General features: G+C 42.9%; 1 protein-coding gene across 5 annotated transcripts in view; it reads left to right on the forward strand.

The window, feature by feature from the left end:
* mid2 (midline 2) overlaps nt 1–27,440 on the forward strand; it is a 142,757-nt gene that overhangs the window by 87,515 nt on the left and 27,802 nt on the right. For 3 of the 5 annotated variants that reach the window (XM_076738648.1, XM_076738646.1, XM_076738649.1), the window contains exons 3-6: nt 9,357–9,422; nt 11,288–11,383; nt 21,445–21,552; nt 26,809–26,957. In XM_076738648.1, the coding sequence (XP_076594763.1) occupies nt 9,357–9,422; nt 11,288–11,383; nt 21,445–21,552; nt 26,809–26,957 (419 nt within the window). The remainder of the gene's footprint in view (nt 1–9,356; nt 9,423–11,287; nt 11,384–21,444; nt 21,553–26,808; nt 26,958–27,440) is intronic. The other 2 variants (XM_076738651.1, XM_076738650.1) reach the window with 1 other exon arrangement.

Genomic DNA, 27,440 nt, shown 5'->3' on the forward strand with positions numbered 1-27,440 from the left:
TTTCCCAAAATGTGCCAATGGCTTTTTGTGGCGTCTTTTCAACATCTCTCCACTTTAAAATTATGATCTAAGCGAGGGTGATGATGAACTTATGTTTGATATCAAAAACTCGTTGGAATTAATGAGTCTAACATGTTAAAAATCCACACCTTGCCTCTATCATTGGCCACAAAATTAATATCAACTCGAAATGAGACAAAGCCCCCAGTCGACATTTGTCACCTCCACATAAATGCAACTTCTTTTTTTTCTCTCTTCCTCTTCTCAGGCGATGCTTAAAGACTTAAGGGGAGGTTTAAGTGAGAACAACACCTAGGTTTCAGCAAAGCATTCCTTCTGGATCAGCTGAACCTGGCACCACTGACAGCCTTGCTTATCTCACCTCTGTGGTAACTTGCACAACGCTGAGTAGAAATCAAATAGGATTATAGTATTTAATCAGAAGCGCGTCCTGATGGTAGCTATTAAAGTAAAAGATGTCGGTGTGTGGTTCGTGCAGCTAGTGGCAAAAGCTGAAATTGCCTCTGAAATTTCTGATTCCAGTGAGCAAAAGCCAACGTGAGGTCGTCTTATGCTTGTGCACGCATCCGGATTACTTAAAAATACAAAACATACAAAACCTTCATATTTCATCTTGGGATTTTCTGCAGTCTCTGCACCCAATCAGGGTGCCTGTTTTGTGCATCAGGCATCTCATTTGATTTTAGTTCGTACCATGTTTGCAGCTCAACATGTGTCTAAGGAACTCATTGCAGAGGAAAGGATTGAAAACTGTCTACAAGAGTCTCTGAATTAACTAAATGAAAGCATGAAGCCTTCTCTGCTCTGTATGTCTGCCGTGTATGTCCACTCTCCTGGTGACATAATTGGTAGGAATTCATAGCAGTACTTTGCTGAAAAGATGTTGGTATTTTGCTGAATATTTTTCATTGTAGCAGTGACTCAGAGGGTTTTAGAAACACAGAGCCAAGCAATGGCCTCTGGGTTCCCATCAGTCAGAATGACTCAGACCCAACACACTGCTCTCTCTGTGTTATTGCATTTTAGAAAATAAGGCAAAATGAATAACCATGTCATATGAATATACCAACAAGCCGGCAGCTAGATAATTGTATTACAGCCAATGAAATGTGGCTGTGCACTGTCTGTCTGTCTGTCTGTGTGTCTGTCTGTCTCTCTCCTTCTGTTAGGCGCTCTTTCTATCTTTCTTTCTGTTTCTTCCTGTACATTGTCTGTTTTTTTTAATGCCGGGGCTGGCATTTTGGCCAAATTAATTTGTGAATGTAGAATTCATTTGCAGCAGAAACCAATCAGCAGGAGGACAGGAGAGCGAAGCCCATCACGCTGCAGGCTGCCAGTCGGAGCTTGTGCCGTGGGAGGTGAACGTAGAGGACAGGTGGTTCATAACGAGCCATGGAAATCCTGCCTAATGAGCTGGGCTGCGTCCTTACTGTCACACATGGCATCTATTCTAACTCCAAATACTGTATTTCCAAAATATCTACAGTGCATGGCTTATTTATTTATTTGATAGGAAGCTGTGCGCATTAATAAAACATATTACAAATTAGCAAAATTTTTCCCAAAGGCTTGTTTCCATGTCCTAAAAAAACATTAAAAAATGGAAATGTCGGGATCGTGGGGTATGTGAGATTGTCAAAAGCATAACAATGTTTTGTTGTATACTGTTTGGCTTTGTAGATATAACAAGCCAGGTTTTTGTAGGTAATGCTGTGGGAGCTGAGCCCCACTGCACATGTAGTGCAAAGACTGTTTACTTCTGTTAGAAAGAGAGAAAGAAAACCTCTACAGGATATTCGCTCTTCAGTTTCATGGAGAGGTCAGAGGTAAAGGTGCGTGTCTTTGGAGGCAGCAGGGACTCACTGTGTCACTGAAGGACTCTATAGTGGAGATGCTCGTTGACTCTAGAGATTTAACCTGGATTATCTGTTTGGCGGGCAGCCCCTCTGCTGATTTGGCCCCTTCGCCGCGAATCAAAGCCCACGTTTTAAGATGAGCAACTGGTGAAACCCTTTGTGTGAATTCTCTGAATTCACTTATTTGCAACTTTACTCTAGAGTTAGCGGATTAGATCAATATAAATTTCACACCAGTGCGTTAAATGCAGAGGAAGCACTGTGATTTTTTAAGCCTATTTTAGCACAAACACCAGAATCAGTGGGGCTAAGGGCTGTAAGGATTAATTGATTAATCGATTAGTTGTCAAATATTAAATGAATCGCCTCAGTTTTTTTAAACAAAAAGTCAAAATCTTCTGATTCCAACCTCTTAAAGGTTAATATTTGCTGGTTTCTGTACTCATCTGTGAGAGTAAACTGAATATATTTGGCTTGTAGACAAAACAAGACATTTGAGGATCATCTTGGGCTTTGGGATACACTGATTGACCATTTTCTGACATTTTATAGACTAAACAACTAATGAAGTAATCGAGAAAATAATCATAATCAGACAATAAAAATAACCATTAGTTGCCGCCCTCAATGCAGGCATCTGCTGCCTCTGTTTCTTCTTCTTCTTGTGTTTTGTTCACATCTGTCTCATTGTGAGTCCCGACATTATCAGGAGCACCAAGGTGTAGCCTTTGAATATGAACACAGATGTGGTATCAGGCTTTTTACATTGTACCTCTGCTGCAAATATCTTGATTTCATTCATCATTGTCACTGTTTGGACAGTTATCTGTAGGTAAAGCATACCAAGTAATAAATCAGGCCCAGACACGCAAGATGCATCGCGAGCAGTTGTTTGTGACCATGTTGATTTTACTTGTATCATACAATCTTTTCCAGATCCACGGGCTGTGCACATCAGATGTCAGATGTCTCAGATTAACAGAAATACATCTTGCCTCAGCTGATTTAAGTTAGCTACAGAGCTCTACTCTCTGTTTGTCTGTCCTTTACAATCCGTATTGCACATAAACACACTATAAATAACTCTACATACTGATGTTTTATTCAGTACCCTGTTGCTATTCTATCAAAGCTCCCCCATATCCCTCTATCTGCACAAAGCAGCCAAACCAAGCCGCTATGATGATGATGTCTATAGTCAGGAGTCACAGTGGTTGGCTACAGCTCGAGTCTTGAAGGCAGTAATATTCCTTGCACCAACCTAATGATGTCATCTCCAGTGGATAAGGCTGGACGTGGATGACAGGGATGTATTAAGAGCTGCACGGCGTACAACGCAGATGATGAAACTATTTTACAGTCCCGCTTATACCTGTTCATAATATATTGTTGGCTCTGGTGTCTGTGGGATGCAAATAGTTTACAAATACAAGGAGATGAGGACTGAAGGCAGATACACAGCTCAAATAAGGCCTTTAGACAGATAAGAAAGAAGTGATATCTGATAGTAAGATCAAATTTAGGCTTTTAGTCTTCTCTGTGAATTCCGTTTCATGTCTGACGAGCTGTTGATGCACGTTGCACATCATAGCTCATGAACACACGTTATCTAACATACTACAAAGCATTTTTTGCATTGACACATTCAGTCAGTCTTTTCATCATTTCATCATTTCATTTGATTTAATTGAGCTCTTATGGGAAATGCAGTACACTGCATAGGGTATTTGAAATCACTACCACATGAATTATGAAACAGTAAGAAACGAGATTATCAACAAATTTAAGTGTGTGTAGTGTACGAGGGTAAATTGCAACATGTATACGGTGTAGGAATCCTTAAAGTCTTCAGAATGTCATTATTATTCCAAACACTTAGAAGAATGGTGTGAGTTAATAGATCATAATTTAAAAGTCAGTGTCAGATTGTTTTGTTAATCACAATACACCTAGATTTCATAAAGGAGTGTGAGTATGGCCTCAATGCTGTCCATCTCCTCACTATTTGAGATTTCCAATGAGACTGTTTAAATGTGGTCTTAAGCCACAAAATAACAGCAGTCATGTGTGTTTTTAGCTGCAAAGATACTATTTTTTGGAATGGATTCCACGGGGTTTGTGCGCTGGACATGCTATGGCACTACAACCACGAGTCTCAGATAGAAATTACTATACTGTAGCAAGGTTTCCATCCAAATGTAATCCAAATTTTAAGTGAATTTCAAGGAAATTGGCAAAAGAAAACAGATGTGAATGCTTGTTTCCGTCCACTAACATTATGTGATTATTAGAGGCTGTTTGTCAAGAGACACAGTGGGTGGTGCGCTTGGATACTGTGATTTGAATAATTATCAAGTGACAGGTAATTGTTTTTTTGTAAGACCAACAAAATACATGTGTCATCCAGTGTGAATGTACCACAGTGTGTTTAAAACAAAATACAAAGAAAGTTCTCTGGTTGCAGAACTTGGACTCACTTTGCAGATTAATTAATGTGCCCGATACCGAGCTAATGATTTTACGGCTGTATATTAATGTTAACAGAAGTGACACTTGCGGCAGCAGTGTTTCTTTCAGAACTACAAATGATTTTATTTGATTAAAGGAACTTTTGTTTTCCTAATTTCTCAGGCCCAATTTTGTTTACTGGTCTGCTGTTTCCCCGTGCTGATTTGGAAGATGTACTCAATTACAACAACGCAATTAGTGGATCACTGCTGGCTCGAAAAACTGCAAACAAACAGTTGCTCTCTCTATTAAGCAGAGATATTGGTCACACTGGGTAACAGCCAGGCGTCTGGTATATGTGTTATTTAACCGTCTCAGTGTTAATCCATGGAACTGAATTGCACTGTTCCGACAAGAATCCAGTGTAGGCCGATTGAAATGAAACAGAAAGATCCTTTAAGCCCATTCAACCATATCACTGTTTTCTACTAACCCCACTTCATCTCAGTCCAGGCCCCCTTAATCCACCGCATTAAGTTTCCATCTCTTTACATTCAAATATCACAGTATCCGTCTGTAATCTGATATGAAATTGTCTAATAAAGGCCTCTAGAAAGTGTCTGCGATGTGGTTTTGCGTCTATTTCTGTTTGCCTTTTCTTATTCACTCTTATTCTCTGTGTTTTGGTCTTTTTTTTCAGTAGTCCTGGGTCACTCAGTCTCTGACCCAAACAAATAATTGGGAAGCTAAAAGCACACATGGGCCCAAGGGACATCCAAGAGTCTCATAAACAAAATCAAATGCCAGCTTGTGTCTCGCCGCCTCGCTGCTGTTCAGCAGTCATGACGATTCATTATTCCCTTTCAAACCTACAGAGATATGTCTTGATCCTAATCCCCTCATGTGGCTAAAAACTTGAATTACTGTTGGATTTTTGTCCATTTAAGATGGCTTTTTCTCATAATAAGTCTTAAGGGAAAAAGGCAATTGGGATTCATAAAGCCGAGTCCTAAAAGTGGTTGACTGTGGCGGTAGAAGTGTCCTTCCGTACCCTTCCCGGCTTCCTTCTCCTGCTTTCTCCCAGCAACTTCATTTAAATTCCCCCACAAGACTTGTAAAGCAGGCGTCTTCCAGCTGTCTGCCCCCGTTTATCGCCGCACCCCCACTGTTTGGAGATCCTTTGAACGCTCACGTGGTTGCTTATAGCTTGAAGGTCACAGGAGTTCATTCACAGTTTTTCTCACAGAATTTCTGTCATATATTTATTTCTTTATGTTAAATTGGCAGCAGTGGAACGCTCTTGCCTTGAATGACCCTGAGTGGTGTGTCAAAATACACAAAATGCTTTTGGTAGTGAGATACAAACCAGAGGAGTTAACATTTTAGCTGGTGTTAAGCATCCCTATTGGTCTCATTTATTGGGCCCCAGCCAGCGGGTTATGAGACAAGCATGACTCCTCATTTGTTATAGCCCGCTACAATTCTTTGGCCTCGAGAGCTCTGCCCTATGGAATATTATCCTCAGACAAAAACCCGGTTTCCCAGAAGGCTTGTGTTACTGACACGTCCAGACTCTGAAAAGCCTCTTGTTAACAACAGCTGTAAAGTGAGCTTGTTCTATTCTATTGCTGTTTCTCGAGTTTAATCTCCCCCTCTTTCTCTTACTTTCATTTCTGTTTCTCTTACTGTCTCTGTGTTTCTCTTGTGCATGGGGGAGGATCCCGAATTAATTAAAAGAAAAAGACTTTGATGTTGGATACTTCGCCTCGGGGCAGTCTGTTCCATTTTTGTTGTGGTGGCAGTTGAATTTTTGTTGTTACATCGTCATAATGACCCAGAGATTCAGCTACTGGACAGTGTCATCTAATTAGGCATTTGATGCAGTGCAGTATAAAAACCCTGTGTGCATTTTCTCTTCTTAATGTTCAGGAGCCGGTCTGCTACGTCTAATAGGTGGAGTTTCACAACACTCGAGTTCTCTGCTGTCACTGTCTCTTACCTTTTTTTTTGGACTTCATTCTTGAACTTGAATTTGACCTCACACAAAGGTCCTTTAATGTTCCTGCAGCAAAGAAACAATAAGCACAGCCAAGGCCTCGGGTTGGGGAGTAACACATTACACTGTAATTGGATTACCGTAATATGATTTCAGAAATTGCCAACTGTTAATTTGTCACAGTTACTGTCACAGTTAGTGCTGAAGCACAACACAGACACTTTTGCAGAAATTAGCGCGTATCCTGTTGGATTTCTCAGAAACATGAGTATTTGGATTGCCACCTCAGACACAAATCACTTTATTTCTTCTTTTTTGTGATGTAATTCTGCGTAATTTCATGGTTTAGAGGTAATGTGAATTGAACTACAGTTCCAGACTCTGAACAGTGCTGGCTGGAGATTCAACTGTGACAGCAGTCTCAAACTTAAGTCGAACGTGTATTGAGTCAAGCTTTTATCATACGCAAGTCTCCTGTAAGAAAGGTATCATTTTTTTCTCCCACAATCCCTCTCTCCAGTCTCTGTAGCTACTGTAATATAAATAGGGATCTGTCCTTTTTTGTTTCAAAGAGAAATGGGATCATCTGTAAAGGAATGAGACCCAGGAGTCCCTCAACACGATGAAGTCATATGAGGGGGTGGTGATCTAACCCAAGATGATGGGCTGTCAGCAGCTGCAATTGTAACAGTGCCGAGAAGGACAGAATAAGGACTGAAGTAGTGAGACACAGAGCGAGGGAGGAGACAGAAAGTCAGGACAGAGGGAGAGGAGACGCACTGTAGAAAAGAGAGAAAGGTAGAGAATGACAGAAAGACAGATAACAAGAGAGAAGAGAGCTGCAGAAGAGACAGAAGCCTGAATTAGAGGGCAGGCCAGACTGGAGCGACTCTGCCAAGCTGCCCCTCTCAGCACGGGACTCATGCCTATTTCCATCCCATCAACCCCCTCCATCTCTGTCACACTCTCTCTGTTCACTCTCATGACATGCCACGTCCAAAGCTGAATCAGTGAATGAATGATATTACCTTATGCTAATAACCCTGCCTACCCCAGTGAGCCCCATCGTGTGCCTCAAGCAACTGAAATGCAATTCGTCACTCCTTTCTCCTCGGCTTTTATTTCCTCCTCCATCCGCTCTTCGTGTCTTCTTCCGTGTCTTCCACCTTTTGCTCGTCTCTGTTTATCTATCTATGTATCTATACAAACAGTATGTATCCCTCTCTGTATGATTGTCCTTTTTTTATTTATCTCAGGAATTCCTACTTTCCATGACAGTAAACAAAAAGGCCTAGAGTCAATGGAACGATCAATAGATTCCTGAAGTTAAAACACTAAAGTAATGCCTTTGGTTGTGGGTAGAAGTAAGCTCTTTCTTTTATAACAAAAAGTGTTTAGTGAGTGGAGATTCATGCAAGCTGCACACACAAACTAGTACTTACACAAAGTAAGATTAGCTTGCCAACTATACTGCATTTATACTGACACATGAAAGAGGTAATATGCAGGCATATATCTGTATATTACTATAAAAGGAGGATAGTTGTCATATCTGCCCCATTTGTTTTTTAGCAGTGATGTAAACCGGGAAGATTTCAAATGGCATTTCACAAAAATAACCCTCTGTACCCCAAATGACAAAACATTATGGTGTCAGTTAGCACAATCAGATATTCCCCACTCATTTAAAACTGCATGAATAAAACTAATCTTGAAACACGCGTATGTCCATGTATTTATGTGTATCAGCTGCATTTGCAAAGGAACGGAGGTTTAGTTTAATACAGTGTTTGGCCTCGTAAAAGCTCACAATGCTACACTGACTTTCTATTTACATAGTTTGATTGCTTGAGATTGGATGCCGCCACAGCTAGGCTCATAGCATCACTAGCTTGCCAATGATAATCTTTCATAGACATGAAATTTTAATGGTGCAATCTGGTTCAGTAAAGCACTAGTTTGAAACTAGCCAGTAGTTAAAAAGAACTAAGGAGGGACAAATGAGAGATGGATTTATGAACTGTCTCTGCAGGTTCCAAACATTTGCCGTAGCCGCTCTGATAGTGGCCATCAACAGCCATCATATGATAGAAATGTTATCTATGTTTGGGTTGACATGCAGTTTAGCTACCCAGGATGTCACCAGCACTTGCTGGCACCTTCTCCCACCCATCACATCCTTTTCTGCCTCCATTCCTCCCTTTATCCATGTTTTTCTCTGCTGCTCCCTCCCTCCATCTCTGAGTGGCTCTCGCTGTCTTTGATGTCTGTTGTGTGTTTAAATGAGTTTGTTGTTGACGGTTCCTCTGCTTCCCTCTCTCCCTCTCTCTCTCTCTGCCCCTCATCCTGTCTGCTGGGCTGAAGCCACAGGAGTGCCGCCACAAGTCAGGCAGCACCCTATCTGCACACACACGACAGACCTTTTGTGGTCACATATAGAGGAGATACAGGAAGTGTTAGCAGATGTCATGGACATACATAGAGACATGCGTGCGTCTCTGACAACATGCATGCTCAGATGTGTCCTGAAATGTATATTCTATGCAGACACACCTACTGAGTCACAAAGACGGGCAGAAACACACACACACAGTCGCATGCATGCATGTATGTAGAGGACAGCGGAGTTTGTTTCACTGCAGTCTCATGGGACGCAGCTGTGTTCTGATGTATTAATCATCCTCGTCTCCAGCTTGCTAATTAATGACCCATCTGTCCCCTCTCACTGATGTTCCACTTCAAACTCCCTCATACAAAAACACACTCGCACAGGGCTGCAACACCACAACCAAAAGCTCGTTCCCGTGATGCAAGTCCAGCACCGGCTTGAGGGAAACAACTATGAACGCCCATTGTCTCATATGCATTCAAGACCATGTGTATAAGACCATAAGAAGAGTGTGTGTGGCAACTTTATCAGGAAGGAGCTCTCCTCTTCAGTGACTGTGCGTTTAGGTGGCAGACGTTGTGCGACCAGGCCTGTCTGTGTGTGCGTTTATGTGTGCACTTATGTGGGTGTATGTGTGTGTTCGTAGGCTTATCAGGTGAGCCCGGGCAGAGTGTCAGATGCGGTAATGGAGGCTTCAAAGACAAGCGCTGCGGTGAGTTCCCTGGCTGCCTTTTACCAACTCCCCCACCCGTCCTCCCCCATCCTCCCCTTATCCCTGCTGCTTGGACCCAGAGAGGCAGACGGGCACACAGGTAGACACCTGGATGGATAAGGAAGGGATGCAAGGAGGGAGATAAGCAGGCAGATAAATAATTAAGAGGGTGCAGAGTCAAAGAGACAAAAGGCAGATGGAGTGAATCAGGCTGAGCGACAGGCAGAGGAGATATTGGAGAGAAGGCAGGCTGTCTGACAGACAGACAGGCAGGAAGACAGGTGCAGTCAGACAGTCAGAGTTGTGGCCAGGTGCTCGTCCAGCCCACCTCCCTTTCACTTGCATGAGTCGAGCTACTTCAAACACCCGCCGCTTGTCTGCTGCTTTGTTCTGCTGTTCACTTTGCAGCTGTGGTTGTTGTTGTTGTTGTTTTGATGCTCATCGTCGTCGCCGCCATCGTTGATTTGCTTCCTTTGAACGGCAGTTCTATTTCTAGCTCACTATTTGCTTTTTTCCATTTCCATTTTTTGTACCGTATATGTGTTTGAGTGAGTTTATTTATGTGTGTGTGCGTGTCTTTTGTTTTTGCGTTTAATAAACAGTTACAGTTAAGGGATAGTAATTGAGCGTTTGATCACTAAATTGTCAGTGGAGGTTGATCGGCTTAATTTTTGCATGGATGATATGGTTGTTTTTATGACCTTAAAGTGAAGTATGACAGGGTCAGGCAGTAAAATCATCAGATTGCACAAATAAAACTGCTTCATAAGCGTCCTTTAAGCAATGAATTGCATTATGATTGACTTTTTCATTTGTTTTCTTACTGGCAGCAATAAATATTTTGTTTTAAATGCTGATTTCAAGGTTTTGACGTGTCTTTGTAATACTGATATTTACTCCGCTATATAAATATCTGGAAGATTTTCATCACCTGGTGATATTTTTGACAAATTTCAAGAGCAAGTCAACACAGAAAACCTTTGAAACTGCTTTTAAAGTCATTCTGTCTCTTTCTTTTTCATTATTGCTTCATCAATACTGTATGTGACATTGTGAAAGGTCTGCATTCGAAGAAGCTTCCATGTCAGAAAAATACCTATTTTAACATATTTTAGCACAATTTTATGACTACTCTGGCAGAGGCTCTCCATGCTGAAACATTCTTTTACCGGGACTGAGGAACCCTTGTTACCATTTGGACCCATTCACTGAACTGTTTTAAATGACTGGATGCTTAACGACTGTCAGACGTTATAAAGTCACCCTCGGGCCACAATCACAGAAAGAATGAACAGAGTCAAGCATCAATATAAAACAAGAAAGGGCAAAAGTAAAACAGGATAGTAATATATCCAGTCCACACAAACTATATATAATTTTTGTGCTGCAGCCGACCAAAAAAGATGCATGTGAAGTAATAAAATGACGTTAGTTGATAGCATCAGTAAGATATACGAGAAGAAACACTAGAATAGCACCGAGGATTGTGCATAACCTCACAGTGCAGGTCTTTAACACTGAAAATCATGGTATAAATGGAAAAATGAATGAATATGAACATATAAGCCAGTACTCAGTGGGTATTAGGTTGATGACAGGGCATGAGACGTCTCCGAAAATGCTATGCTTAAGACATCATGGAACATCGCATACATCAGAAGCTGATCCATGTAACTGAGAAGGATTGATATCCTTTTTCACTTTCTGTTCAATGAAAAAACACAATTTCACGTCCAAAATGATAATAATTAATGAACACTCTGACGGCTATATACAAGATGCTAATGTCCAGTCTTCTGTCCTTGTTCCTGGTCTTCCTCCTCCACCCTTTGTCCCCGCACCTCCCTCCGTCTCCCTCCCAACAGCAAACCCTGGAGAACAACCTGACCAACCTTGTGAAGAGGAACAGTGAACTGGAGAACCAAATGGCCAAGCTGATCCAGATCTGTCAGCAGGTGGAGGTATGTCACGTGTCAGATGAGTGTGAAAGATATAAGATTAAGTTGTCTTGTTTGTTGCTGATTGATCATCGTGACAGTCAGAGGTCAGGGTCAGCTGCAGGACGGCAGCCTGGGAGCTGCTATAGATTCTCAATGACTAGAGCTTCAGCTGGGTGGAAACTGGCTCGAGACTAGAGCCCAAGGTGACTGCTCGACATAACTTAGCTCCCCTGCCACACCACTAAAGCTACCCTGGATTGTAGTTAAAGCCGCTGCAGTCCCTCATCCAGCACTGTCAATGCATCAAGCTTGAGAAGCAATCTCATAAGAAGCCATGCTCTCACTTTCAGGTTCCAGGCCTATGAACAACTGGCGGCACAGAAGGTTTTGAGGGTTAGGTTAAGGCCATAGCCTGCATGAATTTTCTCTCTCTGAGAGACACATTAACACCCAAGTGTGTCACTGTTATTGACTGTATACAGCTTACTGCCTCTGCTATAGGTGGCTGCTCTGATAGCGCGCTCCTAACACATCTGATTGAAGGAGGACGGTGATAGAAACCGAACCCTAATCACTTTATTTCTGTCTTTCATTTTTTTTCTAAATGCTCCTCACTCCTGCTGGATCATGGTTGCATTTGTGCTCGGAATAAAATCAGCCCTCTATGCTTTAAGTTGCTCCACCAGCTATATCAAATATTGATTAATCTCAGCATTGAAAGTGAATTTCAGCTCAAGATTGTGGGTTCACCAAAGGTCGGCGTCGGAGCACTGTTTTCAGACTATTAATATTGAAGAAGCCAAAAACAAGACAGAATTCAATAATGATGGCTGCGATGAATCTTTAAAATTGATTTCATATTTAATCTCTGTATAAAAAAATGTGTTTGCGCTGAATGATCTCGTCATTTGATCCAGTGAGTTGTGCAAAACACCGCTTTGTAAAAGAAAACGCCAGTTATGGTCTCAGCGATCTCTCGCACTTTGCCGATGGTCGCCCTCCAGACAATCTGACTCCAGAACAAAGGATGAGCTGGAGTAGCTCTCAGCAACCGTCCACTCTCAAGCCGTTGAATGTTATGTGATTCAGACACCTTCACACACTGGAATGAGCACTCTACTGTGGGCAAAGCTACTGCAAAAGCTCTTGTACAATATGCCCCTTTCTCAAGGTGCTAACAACTTTATGTATTGCTTTTATTGTGTCAGAAGTTGAGATTCTGTGCTTCTCCAAGGTCACTGTCTCCACTTTGCTTTGTGATAAATTTAGGTTTGCCTCTCATGTATTTCGCTGTGTCAAATCTAATTTTTAGGATGAATTGCTCTTTCAACACTCCAGAGTTTAATTCACACTGGTGCCACCCATACAGCAAATGTATGCTCCCAAGTCAAAGCACATGAGATTATCTGTCAAACGCCGTATATCTTCAGAGCGGAAACTTTATTTGACTTGTCACAAGCTGGTAATTTCTCACAGCTCAGCTGGCTCAATTTAGTGACAACCTTGGAGTCCCATAGCGTGAACCCCTACCTGTCTGCAGATTATACCTCAGCCAGTCTTGTCACTGTTGACCTCTTCCATTTGGGCTCCTGCTGTGATTTAATGGAGGTAGTGTGTGAATCCATCCAAAAAGTACTAATGCTTAGTGTTGCCTGCGTCGCACGCACAAACACACACATAGTCTCCATCTTAACACACTCACTCTTAATAAGCGCCATCATTTCTTCGTGAGATTTGACATTAATGGCCACAAAGGACAAATGCACTTTGGTGCCGCCATCACACTGTTTTGCAGTTCATTTCTTTTTCGCCGGGCCTGACTCCATTTTCTCTGAGTCACTCTGAGGTCCATGAAACACAACTCCTGCCGCCGCTCACCCAATCAAAATTAAATGATCGCTGCGTGATTCATTAAGTATAGACAAATTGTTCGTCAATGGCGCGCGGAGGGGGAAAAAAAAGTCTGTCTTTTGTCTCCGTCTGCATACCAATGTTGTGCCACCGCCAAACAACAACAGCAGAATCTCATCACTTATTCATCAAAAAGAAATGAGGAGCAATAGCATGGGGGAGAAAACATACTCCACTGACTCTTAAGCAAATTATATTTAAAAAAAAAAAAAAAAAAACTATATGTTTCCCTGCCCTGTTTGCATCCATTCAGGGCTACTCTCCTGTGTGATGTCAGTGTCAAAAGGCGAGTTTAATTATTGATGTGATGGATGAGGGAGTGTGATGTTTTCAAGTGGGTTCACGTTAATGTGCAGTGGCTCTTTATGTTTGGCAGGAGGAGAGGAGAGGAGAGGAGAGGAGAGGAGGACAAGTGAGCAGAAGGAAGATGGAAATGTTAGGAAACAAGAGGAGGCAGTGAGCAGCAAAGGAAAGGGAAAGAGCAAAGGAGAAGAGAAGGAGCGGGGTGGAAAGGGCAGAGGGAAGAGGAAGAGAGGATGTGAGCGTTAGCGTGACAGCCAATGATCTTTTGACCAAAACAGACACAGGCACTGTGCGGAAAGAAAGCGCTCAGCAATAATGCAATAGGCTACAACACAGACAAGGAATAAGAGAAAAGGGAGAGAAGTTTGTGCAAAGTAAGAAATCTCTGAAGGGTTTTGAGCGTGACCTGGATTCCTCTCCTCCTTGTTTGCATCATATTGTATCGGTGCCAAAGATATGATCAAACACAGTGTGAATCAGCTTTCAGTGTGTCAGCACACACAGCAGCGATGCAGCCCCCGTTCTCCCGGGCTTCTCTTCAGGGAGTTATCTTCTCTTCAGTTTCAGAAAAGACGCGCCGACTTGATGATGTGGAGGACGTTTCTTTCTTCGGAGGCCTCTCTCCTTATCGCAATATTTGGTGTGGGACTGTTAAATCTGTCGTCGTGCTTAATGACGTTCAGAATAATGTTCTTGAAACGGCGTGATTTTGGAGGATTTGCGAAGATTGCCATGATTATTTGGGAGCTAATGCACATCACTGCTATCCATTCAATGCCACAAAAATTGTCGCACAAAAATTGTTTTAAGCTTTTTTGCATTGAAATCGTTTGTGCTGTTCAAGCCTTCTGCACGTCTGCAAAATCTTTCATTTTCTTTCCTTCTTCTCTCACAACAATCGGCTAACCTTTATTCGTGTGTGCTACTACTTTATTAGCAAAAAACCCTGCTGTGTTTTGAACATTCTGATAATGTGTTCCAGGCTGACGCCAGCCACCATTTTGTTTCCGCAGAAGTTTTTACCCCTCTTGTTCACATGGACATCTCAGAGGATGTACACGCTTTCTTTTTCCGTTGTTGCCATTGTACAAGTTTTGAGCTGATTTCCATGTAATTCCCAGGGAGCCTCCTCTTTCATACTTATATAATACCCCCTTAAAGGCTTGTGCACTTGAGACTTGGAACTTTGTCAGTGTTGTGAAGTTCTTGATTTGGCGTTTAACATCGCTCTCCTTTGAATTCATCTCGCTGCTTGACAGTTGATCAGATTTTCCGTCTTTCCATCTTGCGCTGTCCCACTTTATCTACTATCACTCTCTTATGTTTGTGCTCACTCTGGCGGTGGTTCAGACTGGGTTGTGACGAGGCATGTTCACTGGCGGCTTTTTAATGACGGCACTCCCTAATAAGGCGTAGGCTGCTGAACTCTCACACTGTATCTCACAGTAGGGAACAAATCATGCAGACAGAGCTAATGTGGAGGAAGCTGCAGCCAGTTTTCCAACCCTTAGAATTGTGTTGCCAGGTGTGAGGAAACTAAATCAGCTCGCTGTTAAGGTTGTGAGCGTGTGTATTACGTCTGATGGAAAAAGGAAAGAATCACATCAGACAGAAGCCTAGAGGGTTTTAATCTTCAGACATGTATGTCTACTGATTAAACAATGGGCTTTATGTCATTAGCCGGGACCTGTCAAGGTTTATGTACACACCGAAGCTGATCCCACTGTGTGCAGAATATGAATCAGCTGCGCGGAGATGGCTGTAATGCTGCCTAATCCTGTGTATCAGGTCTCATCTCGCCTCTCTTTACCTTTCGACTGGAGCAGCGGTGAGATCGAACAGTCCGCTGGTGTTGTTTGTCTTTGAAATATTTCTAAAGTTATTTGTGGGTCCACTTACAGGCAAAGATGAGGACATCAATGCAGTGGGATAATGGCACATAATGGTATAAAATTATTGCCTCCACCATCGCCGGATGATGTAAAGTTTTTATGTCAGCGTTACTCCCTCCATCTGTTGAGTCCATTGTTTTATGTTTACAACATTTTAGCAAAAGGGCAGATGATCAAGAAACATCAACAGGAGTTTACAGCTATGCTAGAGGCTCAGTGAGGCTCTGCTGAGGCAGAGTGGTGCTTTAAGCCAGATGCTATAAAGGTCAAGGTTAGCAGGAAGAATGTTTACCATGTTCACCTTGTTAGTTTAATATTTTAGCATGCTAACATTTGATAATTAGTACTATACACACAGTTCAAGTGATGCTAATGAGGATTGTCATTAGACTTGCCTGTATTTGTTCATTAACCAAAGTATTGGACAGACTGAAATTTGGACCTGATGATGGTGCTAGATGAAAAGTCATGAGGAGTCATCCTCAGAGCACCGTGCATGTCTGTGCAAAACTTCATGGCAATCCACCTAATAGCTGTTGAGATATTTCAGTCAGGACCAAAGTGGTGGATTGGCTGACGACAGACTGACATTTACAATCCCCGGATCATCTCTGGTAATACCCAAGGTGATTATTCAGTGTTATGTAAGTCAATCTGGTTAGCATATAAAAGTTCAAATGAACACTTTGTTGGCTTAAAAAGGCAGTCTTCCAGTTCATTATCAGTGAAGCATTTCCAATGATCACCTCTGTCTGACACATCATCCATGATAAATGTTCCCCAGTTGCATTTTCTTTCACTCTATTGCATCCTTAAAGCCATTCTTCCCTGTTTTAGAGCTAGGTGCCGCTCGGGTGTCATAAATCTCCGGGAACTATCCCAGAATCTGTGGACAGCATCAGAGATAAAGCTGTCAGACTGAATCCTTGCATCTGTTTCAGAAGATCATGTCTGAGAGAAAGGGGGGGGGGGGGGGGGTCAGTGACAAGCAGACAGAATGGGGACCAGTCAGGCAGAGGTGCGCTAGAAAGAAGAGGGAAAAAGTAAAGCGGGACAGGAGGCAGGAGAAACTGATGGGCGCGGAATGAGCGCAGAATTGATTCGAGATGTGAGGGTTTTGGTGTCGGCAAGAGGTTAACAGCTGTCCTGAACTCGGACCAGTGCTCACAGAGTTTGAATGGCAGCCACTTTGCAGCAGAAGGTCATTTTGGGAGTCACATATTGTTCAATTGTGTGTTCTTGTCTAAAATTTGAACCTCTGATCCACATCCTGGTGTTGGTGTGTGTGTGCTGCAAGACAGGCCAAGATGTGTGCAAAATGACATCACAATGTTTTCACTGTGGTTTGCTTTGAAACATTAATTTACAATTTCTGACAGGGGTTCAAATTTGTTGAATCTCAGAAACATAATCATACTTTTTGGAAACAATAACTAAACCATAACTGAGTGGATGTCGCATCTTGTGTGATCGAAGAATTTTTGGGAGTCATTAACCTTTTAAACTCTTCAGGGGACAAGATAATTTCCTGTTTGGTCTCCTCAACTTTAGAGAATGTGAACTGTATGAAAATATTATATATGTTGTGTGTCTTCTAACGCTGAGTAACACCTGCTCGGACCCTCATAGTGCATACATTGAATGAATTATTCAAATCGAAGGCTTTTCTCCTCAGTTCACCATGAGGTCAAACTTAAGTCAAAGTAATTTGTGAATCACTTTATACACCTGTCACAGTTGGCGTGTTTGATATTCAAAACAAAGTTGTGTGGGTTTGTGAGTGCCTTCCACACAAGATTCACAGTTTAAGGAAATAAATTGAGATTTGTTATGTCGGGGTGGGCGGGTAATTTATCAGCGTTTGCCAGGTTTTGTGATGTTATTATGGCGTTGCGGCTCCGACAGTTCTTGTGACGAACACACACAGCATTATCAAGACCGGGCGAGCATTGCAACATCATTAAGACTCTCTCTCACACACACACACACACACACACACACACACACAGTTCATTTATCTGGAGTCAACAGATTTTCTCAAAATCCCAACACAGTGAGAGATTATGTTGCGATGTTAAATACAATATCAGGGGAATTTAAGACCTTCCTCCTCATTTTGAGTTTCGCTCACCTCAGTGTGACTGACAGCATCTGAATGAGTGGCACTCGGTTTGGCCACACGCGTCAGCGCCGCCGTCATTTGCTGAAACAGCATGGAGTGGGCGGTGAATGGTGAATGTCAGTCATCTGGAGCCAGAAAAGAAGCACAGCTTATTTTTATTTCATTTTTGCATGTAAGTAATACAGCGCTCACTTCCACAGTATAAAAATACGGGCGAATAAATTTAATCTTGACATAATCCAGGTTGAGCTGAACTCAACCTAATGATGTATGAGAGCATGTGTGCTCAATTTAACCCTCCAGCGAGAGAAGCAGAGGTGGGAGCTATTCTTCCTGATTCAGGTTAGTAATGGACAATTCTTTTTGATTTAATGATTCTGCTGTCAGATGGCACTCTGTGGGCGACATATTCATCATAACGCTCCAGACGGGCTTATCCAATAGTATTCAGCAGCTAATTATGTCTGCATTTCATCTTCTTACCTGATAGAGTGTAATTATGACTCCTGATGCCAACATGTGGCTGTGATATGTTTTTATTTTATTTTGCCTCATGAGATAATGAGCAGAAGCTACTGAATGGAGGTGCACTGCTGCTGCATTACATAGTATAACCCAAATTCGTTTCGTAACCATAAATATTATCAACCATTATTCTTGAGGAAAATGGGAATAAGATCCCTCTATTAAACTTCCTGGGCTCTTAAATTTGCATAAAGGCAGTTTGTAGCTTATTTCCCTCTTTCCATCTCAGTGTTTCCACTGGTTTTATAACCTTTTAGACAGCAGGAGCAGCTAGAAAGTCTTTGACACTGTCGTTGTAGCTATAGTTGTTCTTCTCATATTCCAATAATAGACCTATACTTTAACATTGAGTTAGCGCTGTGATTTCAGTGCACCTGCAGAGGAGTCTGATGAATAGGGAGATGCGCAGCAGGTGACAGTGTTTGTGTAGCAGGGAGTGGGTAATAATGTCAGGAGCTGGCAGAGAAGGAGGAGGAGGAGGAGGAGGTTTTGAGTGAGGTGAAAGAAGAGGAGGACGGAGATGAAGATTGTTTCCATAACTCTAAGCTGCCAAGTTGTAGCTGTAATTCACAGTGATCCTGGGCGGCTGCATTTATCCTGCTTAATTACTAACCTGCAGTCATAAGATGGCTCTTTGTGTGTGCGTGCGCTCGTGTGCGTGCGCGTGTGTGAGTGTGAATAATGAGGCTTAAGTGGATCTGCGGGTTGTAATGAGCTTTGTGGAGAGATGAGTGGAACTTGGTTGTTGGTTAGTTTGATAGTCTGCAGCATGAGAGAAAGTCACAACCCTGTAAAATTTAGGGATGGGGAACTAATCAAAAGGAGATAAATCTGTCCTTTGATTTACAGCTTCACACTGGAGCCAGCATGAGAACGCACTGTAATATTTTAAAAGGTATCAAATGAGCATATTTTCATTGGTAAAAGGACAAAATCCACAGCTGGTAAAGCTACCTAAATACCCAAAGTCCAGTGGATTCTGTTAAGATTCTACCTCTGAGAGAAGTCTTATATTTACAGATACAATGAATAAATAGAGTAACAATGACACTGAATCGGTTCACTCTCAAATGAACGTACAGGTGTTCGTCTTTGTACTTGAAGAATTCCCCTGAACGTTCTGTCACAACGCTTTGATCTAAACGTCGACACACCCAGTCAGAGCAGCGAAAGGGTCTTTCCTCACAATGCGTTCTCTGGTGCATTACTGCGTGAGGGCTGCCAGCTCAGCAGAACTCAGCCGGTGCCCTGCAGGAAACACTCACCAGCGCTTTCGTGACGACAAACATTGGAGCATCCAGTGAGGCAGTTAAAGCAGCAGTGCTGTTTGTGAGCTCTGGAGGCCTTAAAGGCCATCCTTGATAGGAAGTCTCTGTCTGATGTGTGAGTGGAATTCCTCCTCTCCACTGTGGCTTTTCTGGATTGTTCTGAAGCTGCCAGTTTGAATGAAAGCTTCCCACAGCTCCATCACGCTGGGTTGTTTCCTTTCTGAGTAATGTGTAATTTCTTTGATTTAGTCTGAATTGGCTCCTGCAGCCAAAATAGTGGTGACTCCTGTCATCATCACTGTGGAGGAGCTGCACTCAGAGTACAACTCTGTATGGCAACTTTATCTGAGATGTTATATTGGAGGTTTTTACAGGGTGCTGTATCCACCGCAGCCTTTTTTTCCTGAGTTTGCAATGGGAGCGCTGCGTATTTACAGCACACTACAACACGAGTATCTATTCAAACTGGCCATCTGCTGTTTTTTCTGGTTGCCAAGTCTTGAAAAATGCTCGACTTTGGGTAAAACGCTGCACTTGTCATTGTCACTTTTTACCCAGCCTTCCAATCACAGGCGAGCAGGGGGGGCAGGACAAACAGAGGAACAGTGCAAACTGTGTCCCGCTCGCACAAAAGAACCCTTTGAACCAGGCTCCATCCGACCTCACCTCTTGAACCAAACAATGGGACTCACCGAGATGTTTCCTCGCCCAAAAAAACTTCGCAAACTCACACAGACCGGCCGGTTCCTCCTCTCTCCCTACATGCCTCAGCCTTTGCCTCATCCAGAGCAGGTCCTCCAACTGAAATGTTTACATTCAGTATGTGTTGATAACGCAAAACTATCTGCAAAATTAGGTACTAGGAAAAACAGCCGACTCAGTGGTAAAACATCGGTCCCTTAATGAATCCTCTCGCCCTCAGCAGTGAAGTCGGAGCAGTACATCTGAACTTCACTCCTTTGAACCCCTCGCCTCATAGGTGTGAGCGTAATCATAATTGTATTTTACAGCTGGCGAACCAGCTTTCCAGTTCATCAAACACAGAGTGCCTGACTAACAACCATTCACCCACACAAGTTTGAAGTTGGCTTGAGATGGTGAACCGATGATGAGTTGCCTTGGCAACTTTGGTCCTAAAATAATCACAGAATCTATTAAATCGGCATGGTGTAAGCAAATTCTGTCGCTGAATTAATGAGTGTCTGCACAGGCTCTTTTTGGGAGCTTTTTTAATGAAAACTTGAATATTCCAACACTCTTCAGCCCATTTCTTGTTCATTATGAGTGAAATAAACATGTTTTAGAAAAAGGTGTAACTATGAATTTCATGCAGGATTTTTTAGCACATTATGGCTTCTCCTGTATAATAAGATTATTAGTGTTACATACAAGATCAAGAGGTGGTTTAAATCTAAAAGCAATGTACGAATTTCTATGAGCTGTGATAGTCTTTCCCTCCAGCATTTCAGAGTAAGAAAAATTAAAATCTTACTACTTCTTTTGCTCTTTTCTTATCACCCACAATGCCTTGTAAATGGCTGTCTGTTGACCTATTGCTGTATCTAATCAGTTTTTCCCTCTGGATCAATGTATGCTTTGTAAAATGAAATGATTTCTGGTCTTCCCAGTCACATAATTAAAGAGTTGGAAAATCATTATCTCCGTTTATTGCACGTTAATTCTAATCCAGGTGCACGGTTTGTTGGAGGGGGCTTTTCTTTGTGTGCGGCACGCGCAATGAAATGGAAAAACAAATGACGCGCTCCGTGTGTATGTGATGATATGATTTATCAAGGCAGCCAGTCCAGAAATCTTACAAAGCTCCCTACAAACAGACAGAGAGGGAGAACAACTGGCAGATATTGTTTTTGTTTTCACGCAGCGACAAAATAAAATGTAACATATGGCCGGATTAGTGTGATTTACTGTGCATTTGTGCAAATGTCAGTGCGTGCGCATCAATGTGTGTCAGCAAGCCGACAGTGTTTTGGCCTGATTCAGGACATCCACGTAGTGGGATCTCCCACTCATGTTCATGTGTGGACCTGCTTCTGTTCCCAGGTGAACACAGCCATGCATGAAGCCAAGCTGGTGGAGGAGTGTGATGAGCTGGTGGAGATCATCCGCCAGAGAAAACAGGTCATCGCTGTGAAGATCAAAGAGTCCAAGGTAAAGTATTCCCTTTCTACTGTTTCATTTTCAGGAGGGGGGGAGAGACTTGAATACAAGAGCATTTGCATTCAGTTGAAACTATGAAGTCTTGTAGTTTCACCAAGTTGAAGGTACATTGATGTATTTTTGGCCGTTAACGAGCATCAAGACGAAACACAGAATGAAGCTAACAGAAAAGTTGTTATAGTTAGCAAAGGGTTAGCTAGCATTAGCAACTAGTTGCCTGTTAACACATGCAGCAGATATGGAGCAACACCGTCTGATCCTGGTCACCTGCTGAATGTAAATCCACTCGTTTTATGACCTTTTTGATCTGGTTTTGTTTCCAGCAGCTCCGGTGAAGAATACACTGGTCATTAGCTTGCTGGGTGTGTGATTTCTTTCACCAGCTGCGCTCTAACTTTGTCTGCCTGTGGTTTGCTGGTGGGCAGGTGATGTGCGGTGGGGTTGTCAGAGCTTTTCTGCTAAACAAAACAACAAAGAGCTACACTAAATGTGGCTAAAACACATTTGATTCTGTGTTTATATCCTGAAGATTTTTTATTTATGCACTTCTAATTACCAAATACATCTATAACAAACTCTGCTCACAGTCCACCGCAAAAGAAATGGCACTTTTTGTACATTTTGAGAATGAATGTGCGAGCAGCAGCACCGTGGACAGAATATATTTGCACAGGTCTCTCAGCGATGGATTTCATACGGCTGTCGCTGCAGTTGCCCGCTTGTTTACCTAAACACACATCACATGGACGCTTCAGGAGAAATGGAAAAGACAATCGAGGAAAAAGAGAAGAGAGCCTGAACATGTGTGGGAAGAATCTGAGGTGGCAGCAAAGACTGCTGTGAACCTGCCATTTTAAAGAGAGTCCAGCACTTACTGTACAGACATCTGCGTGCGTGTGTGTGTGTGTGTGTGTGTATGTGTGTGTGTGTGTGTGTGTGTGTGTGTGTGTGTGTGTGTGTGGACGTGTGCCCATTTGTCTATGGGTGGTTGTCTCCCTGCCCGGGGTTTCAGGACAGTGGCAAAGTCTGAATCTCACCCTCCCAGAGGTGAAATTTTAAGTGCTTGTGGAAGATCCTCTGAGGCAGCAAAAGAGCTTTGTCGAAAGATAAAAGATTTCCAAACGCTGAACACAAGGACCGAAGTAGGTGTGTGTGAGAGTGTGTCCGCAGTGATTGCAGACAAAGAGCGAGGCTTGTTCTCCTGAGAGTCTGGGTCTGTAAAAGGCTGTCTAGCAGAGGCTGGAGGAGTGAAACGCAGGAGGGGGAAGTAAAGGGGAAGAACACAGAAAACACCAGAGGAGCGCTTGATTGATGTCAGCCTGCGGGTGATGTGTTAATATCTGAGGCTGTTTACGGGTCAGGAAAGATTAATGAAATGCACCTTGAGTAATTCAAATAATCATGAGTGTGTTCAAATGGATGTGTGCCTGAGAGGAGAGGAGAGCCTGAAAGGTCAGGTAAGCGCTGGTCGGTTTAGGCTTTTCAACAAACAACTCGTGCTGTGCCTGTTGTGTTAAGGACTCAGAGGTGACTCCGCAACAGAATAACAGGATTACGCAGGCGTGATCGTGGTTCGCAGAGCTGTGCAAGGTGCTCCCATTCTCTCTCTCTCCCTCACACCTCCTCTTAACGAGCTCTGGCTCTCTCGAAGGAGACTCTGCAGTCATGCCTAATCTCTCCCTGCCCAAACAAAACACACACTATTCCCACATGTTCTGGTGGTGTGTGCAAGAGGGAGTCTCAATCATGTGATTCTGCTTGTCTCTCATCCTTCTCTCACTCCGGAAATGATTTGAACTCTTTGGTTATGGCTGGTAAAGACTGTCCTCACCAGAAAAACAACAGCACCGTGCATGTCGAAAACATCTGCGTACGTTCACCTGACAATGACCTCTTGTGGCTATGATAATTACTGTGGTCTCTCAGGAGGAATGGCAAAAGTACGAGTCACTGTCACGCCACCGTAAACCTCTACGGGTGGAGGCTGGAGTAGATGATTGGGTGTATAATATGTGACTCAGACACACAGGACTGCTGTTTACATCCAGTTTCGTACTTAAAGTCAGAGCTGGCTTCTGTAAACTCACTGAAAGGAAGAGACATTTTGTTTGCTGTCTTGCTGAGAGTCGGATGAGGGGATTGACACCACACTCAATAGAGTAAATATGTAGCTGGAGCCAGCAGCTGATTAGCCTAGCTTAGCATAAAGACTAGAAACAGGGAAACGGTGAGTCTGGTTCTGTTCAAAGGTAACAAAATTGGCTGACCAGGACCTTTACGTCTCACTAATTAGCACCTTATATCTCGTTTATTTAGTCCAGAAACTGAAGCTTAGGAACAATTTGCTGTTTTACATGAGGCTGTTTGGTTGTGAGGTTGTTTTATCATCATAAAAAAAAATTTACCAGAGTGCAACCATTTCTCTTTAAAGCCAACACAGAGACACTAATGCATGCTTTTATTACCTGCAGGATTGACTGTTGTAATGCTCGGCTTTCTGGTCTCCCTGAAAAGAATATAGCTCAATTACAGTTATTTTAAAACTCGACTAGAACCAGAGAGATGGCACACGTGACACCGATTTTAAGACCTCTGAGCTGGCTGCGTGTCTGCTTCAGAACTGAATTTAATATCCTTCCTTTGGTTGATGAAGCTCTGCCTATTTATCAGATTAACTTTTTAGCCTATGAACCCTCATATTGTCTGGTAGTGCCTTTTTAATTATCCCCATAGTCAGAATAAAAGCCCACGGTGAGGCATCCTTTTATTACCATGACATCTCTGTGCCAGCCTCACCGAGGACCTGAGGGCAGCTGAGACTGTTGGTCTTGTTGGTTTTCTGCGCTCACTGCAGTGTCTCATTGCACATTCACAAACGATCCACAAAAATAATTTCAGATTTTTTTCTCATTTAGTCGAGCATTAGGTCCAGCCTCAGCAGAGGGTTTCAGCTTTGTTTCATGACCTCACAGAGCAACCGCGAAACACACTGAGGGGCCGGCATTACTATGTTCAAGCTTTGATTAAATAGTTATATTTCAGCCTTAGATGAGGCGGCTCTTTGCCCGAGGTGAGACGCTCACACACACACACACACACACACACACACACACTCACACACACACACACACACACACACACAGACTCTGCCTTATTGTCCATTACTCTGAGAGAGAGGGGGAGTAATCATCTTCTAAAAATGTTGTTTGCGGCATATGTTGCCAAATAATAACCCATCCATTAAGCCCGTCTCGCTTGTCCTCTCTGTGCGGTCAACAACCTGCTCAAATGTCATTTACAGTGACAACAGATTATGGTGGACTTGGTGGAAGAGCAGCTAAGACGCCAATTGAAAACTCCATTAAGTCGCCAGCTTAGAGAGGTTTTCTAAGCAGGAGCAGCTTTCCCGCAGCAGAAAGTGAGTGCACACTAGATACTGTTTTGATACTTTGAGAGCTTTTGATGACAAGCTCTTAACCGACTGCCACCCAGTGTGGGCCTTTTTTTTTTTTCTTTCTGATTTCCTATTTGCATAATTCAAGCCCCGCGAGCAAAAAGAAACGTGTTGTGAAAATATAGATGACTAATCCTTTAAGGGCACTCAAATAAATGATCCTGCTCTTTTTAGTTTGTGTTTAGAGATTCAAGTCGCGAGCTGTCGCTGAAAATGTGCTGTTTCCAGACAAAGAGGCGACTTCGCCGCTCGCCATTCAAAAGTTCACTCAGGTTCCTTTTCAGCATCATCGCCGAGACGCGATCGGCCGCGGCTCACCTTTCCGCTGACGGCCTCGAAGCTCAGGAGTGGCCCGTGTTTTTTATTTCCCGCGGAGAGCTTCATCAGGCTAAGTTGGTTGGAGGAATCAGGATGTGAGCCGTAATGACGTTAAATGGATTACTTTAATTTCAAATTAGCATTGAATGGCTTCCTTATGGTCAGTCGGAAATTGTATTACAGTACACCCGCTGAGAAATTAGAGTCAAAACGGACTACATTACAAAGCCTCGTCTGTGTGTGTGTGTGTGTGTGTGTGTGTGTGTGTGACTGACCTGCCTCTTGATGCACACAGCAGGGTTGTTAGCGATGAAGATGAAGGAAGTTAATGCAGGCATTTCTTGGCCGTTGCCTGTGCCGCCACATCTGAAACATACAAGAGATAAATAAGTGTTTACAAGGCTAAAGCAGTGGAACTCTGACCGTTATCATATCGGAAAACAACGCATTACGCTGTTCGCCTCTGCCCTTCTGTTATGCAGCGTGATCGTAAGGTCAGTGTGAGAATAACAAGCCAGTGGTTTCGCTTCAACTCTGACCCCATTACCAGGACTGTGTCCTCTCTGCTGCATTCTTGGGGTCTTCCTGTCTCTGTGTTTTCCTGTCTGCACATGCATCTGCATCACTGTGCCTCTATGTGGAATCTAGAGGTTTATTGTTGAGTGTGCGGCAGGCAAAAGGTGAGGGGGAAGACGGGTTTTTTTGGTGCATGGGACACATTTTTTGTGAGTGTAGAATGACTTCCCACTGCATATTATTTGTCATCCTGTCATCAGTTCCTCACACAAGCTGTGATAACGTTCCCCTGCTCGCCGTTTCTACGAGTTAAATTCATTTCACATGATTCAAAGATTCCTCTGACGGGATAATATCTGATCAGTGTCCAACGCATTCAGTGTCTGTCCAGGCTTCCTGCAGAGGGCTTGTGTTTGTTGCACTGTTGTTGTTCTCTGACAGTAATAAAACTTCTATATTGATAGCCTGCCATATGGCAACTTGTTGGTTTCACCTAGCAGGAGTCGTCTCAGGGGGCGCTACCAATGCTGACTATTTTAGAGCAATTTGGCAGCAAAGTTTAATTATGTTTACTGGAAGTGTTGCGCATATTTGTGGAGCAGTGAATGTCACAATGATGAATACCTCATACTGAAATCACTGGACTGTATTTGAGATGCATTTTTTGAGGTGTATTGAGCTCTGAGGCACTTTTTTCCAAAATTTGTGCAGTGGATGGAACGTGGGAGCAAAGTTATTTTCAACCACAGGAGACGAGTTCAAAAGATCAATAACACCAGAGACTGACATTTGAGTTTTGTGAAATGGTGAAGAAAATCTGTGTCTGGCTGAGAATTCATGCACCAAGCATTTGACTCGACCAGGTCATGTTAAGTTGGTACGTGTTCTCACCGCTGAGACGAATGAATGCGAATCAGCAGGTCGTAACATGTCCCGTCCTACATTTGTATGTGTTCCAGGTGATGAAACTGCGTAAGTTGGCTCAGCAGATCGCAAACTGTCGCCAGTGTCTGGAGCGCTCCAGCGCCCTCATCACGCAAGCCGAGCAGAGCCTGAAGGAGAACGACCACGCTCGCTTCCTCCAGACCGCCCGAAACGTAGCAGAAAGGTGAGCGATGTAGTGCAGAGACAAGCGTCTGCACAGAGACGGAATCAGTGATGTCGTGGATGATGAACTTTGCTAATATCACTGGTTGTTTGGAGGTAATGTTGTAGTTTTGTCCATTACTGTTTTTATGTAGTAGAGGTTCTTTCTATTAACAGTGTAACATGTACTCTGAACCTGTGTGCCACAGAAAAAAACTGATTTCACTTGATTGAATTCATTAGACGCACAGAAGAAAAGTGAATGAAATCGATCTGACTGTGGTTTTCATCTCTCCGTCTCTTGTACATGCAGTTGTTATCCTATCCTCCTCCCTGCAGGACACACACTAAACTTTTGGAAATTTGACACATTTTGCCCTCCTATGAAATCCAGTCTTAGCGTAAATCAGCATTACAGCTCCGGCTCCTGTGATCCATGTCAGGCCATCTATCATTTAAGGGCCAGTTTCTCTTCACACCTGCACACTTCTGTTATCCCTTCATC

Source organism: Chaetodon auriga, chromosome 9, assembly GCF_051107435.1.
Source record: "Chaetodon auriga isolate fChaAug3 chromosome 9, fChaAug3.hap1, whole genome shotgun sequence".
Lineage (NCBI taxonomy): Eukaryota > Metazoa > Chordata > Actinopteri > Chaetodontiformes > Chaetodontidae > Chaetodon > Chaetodon auriga.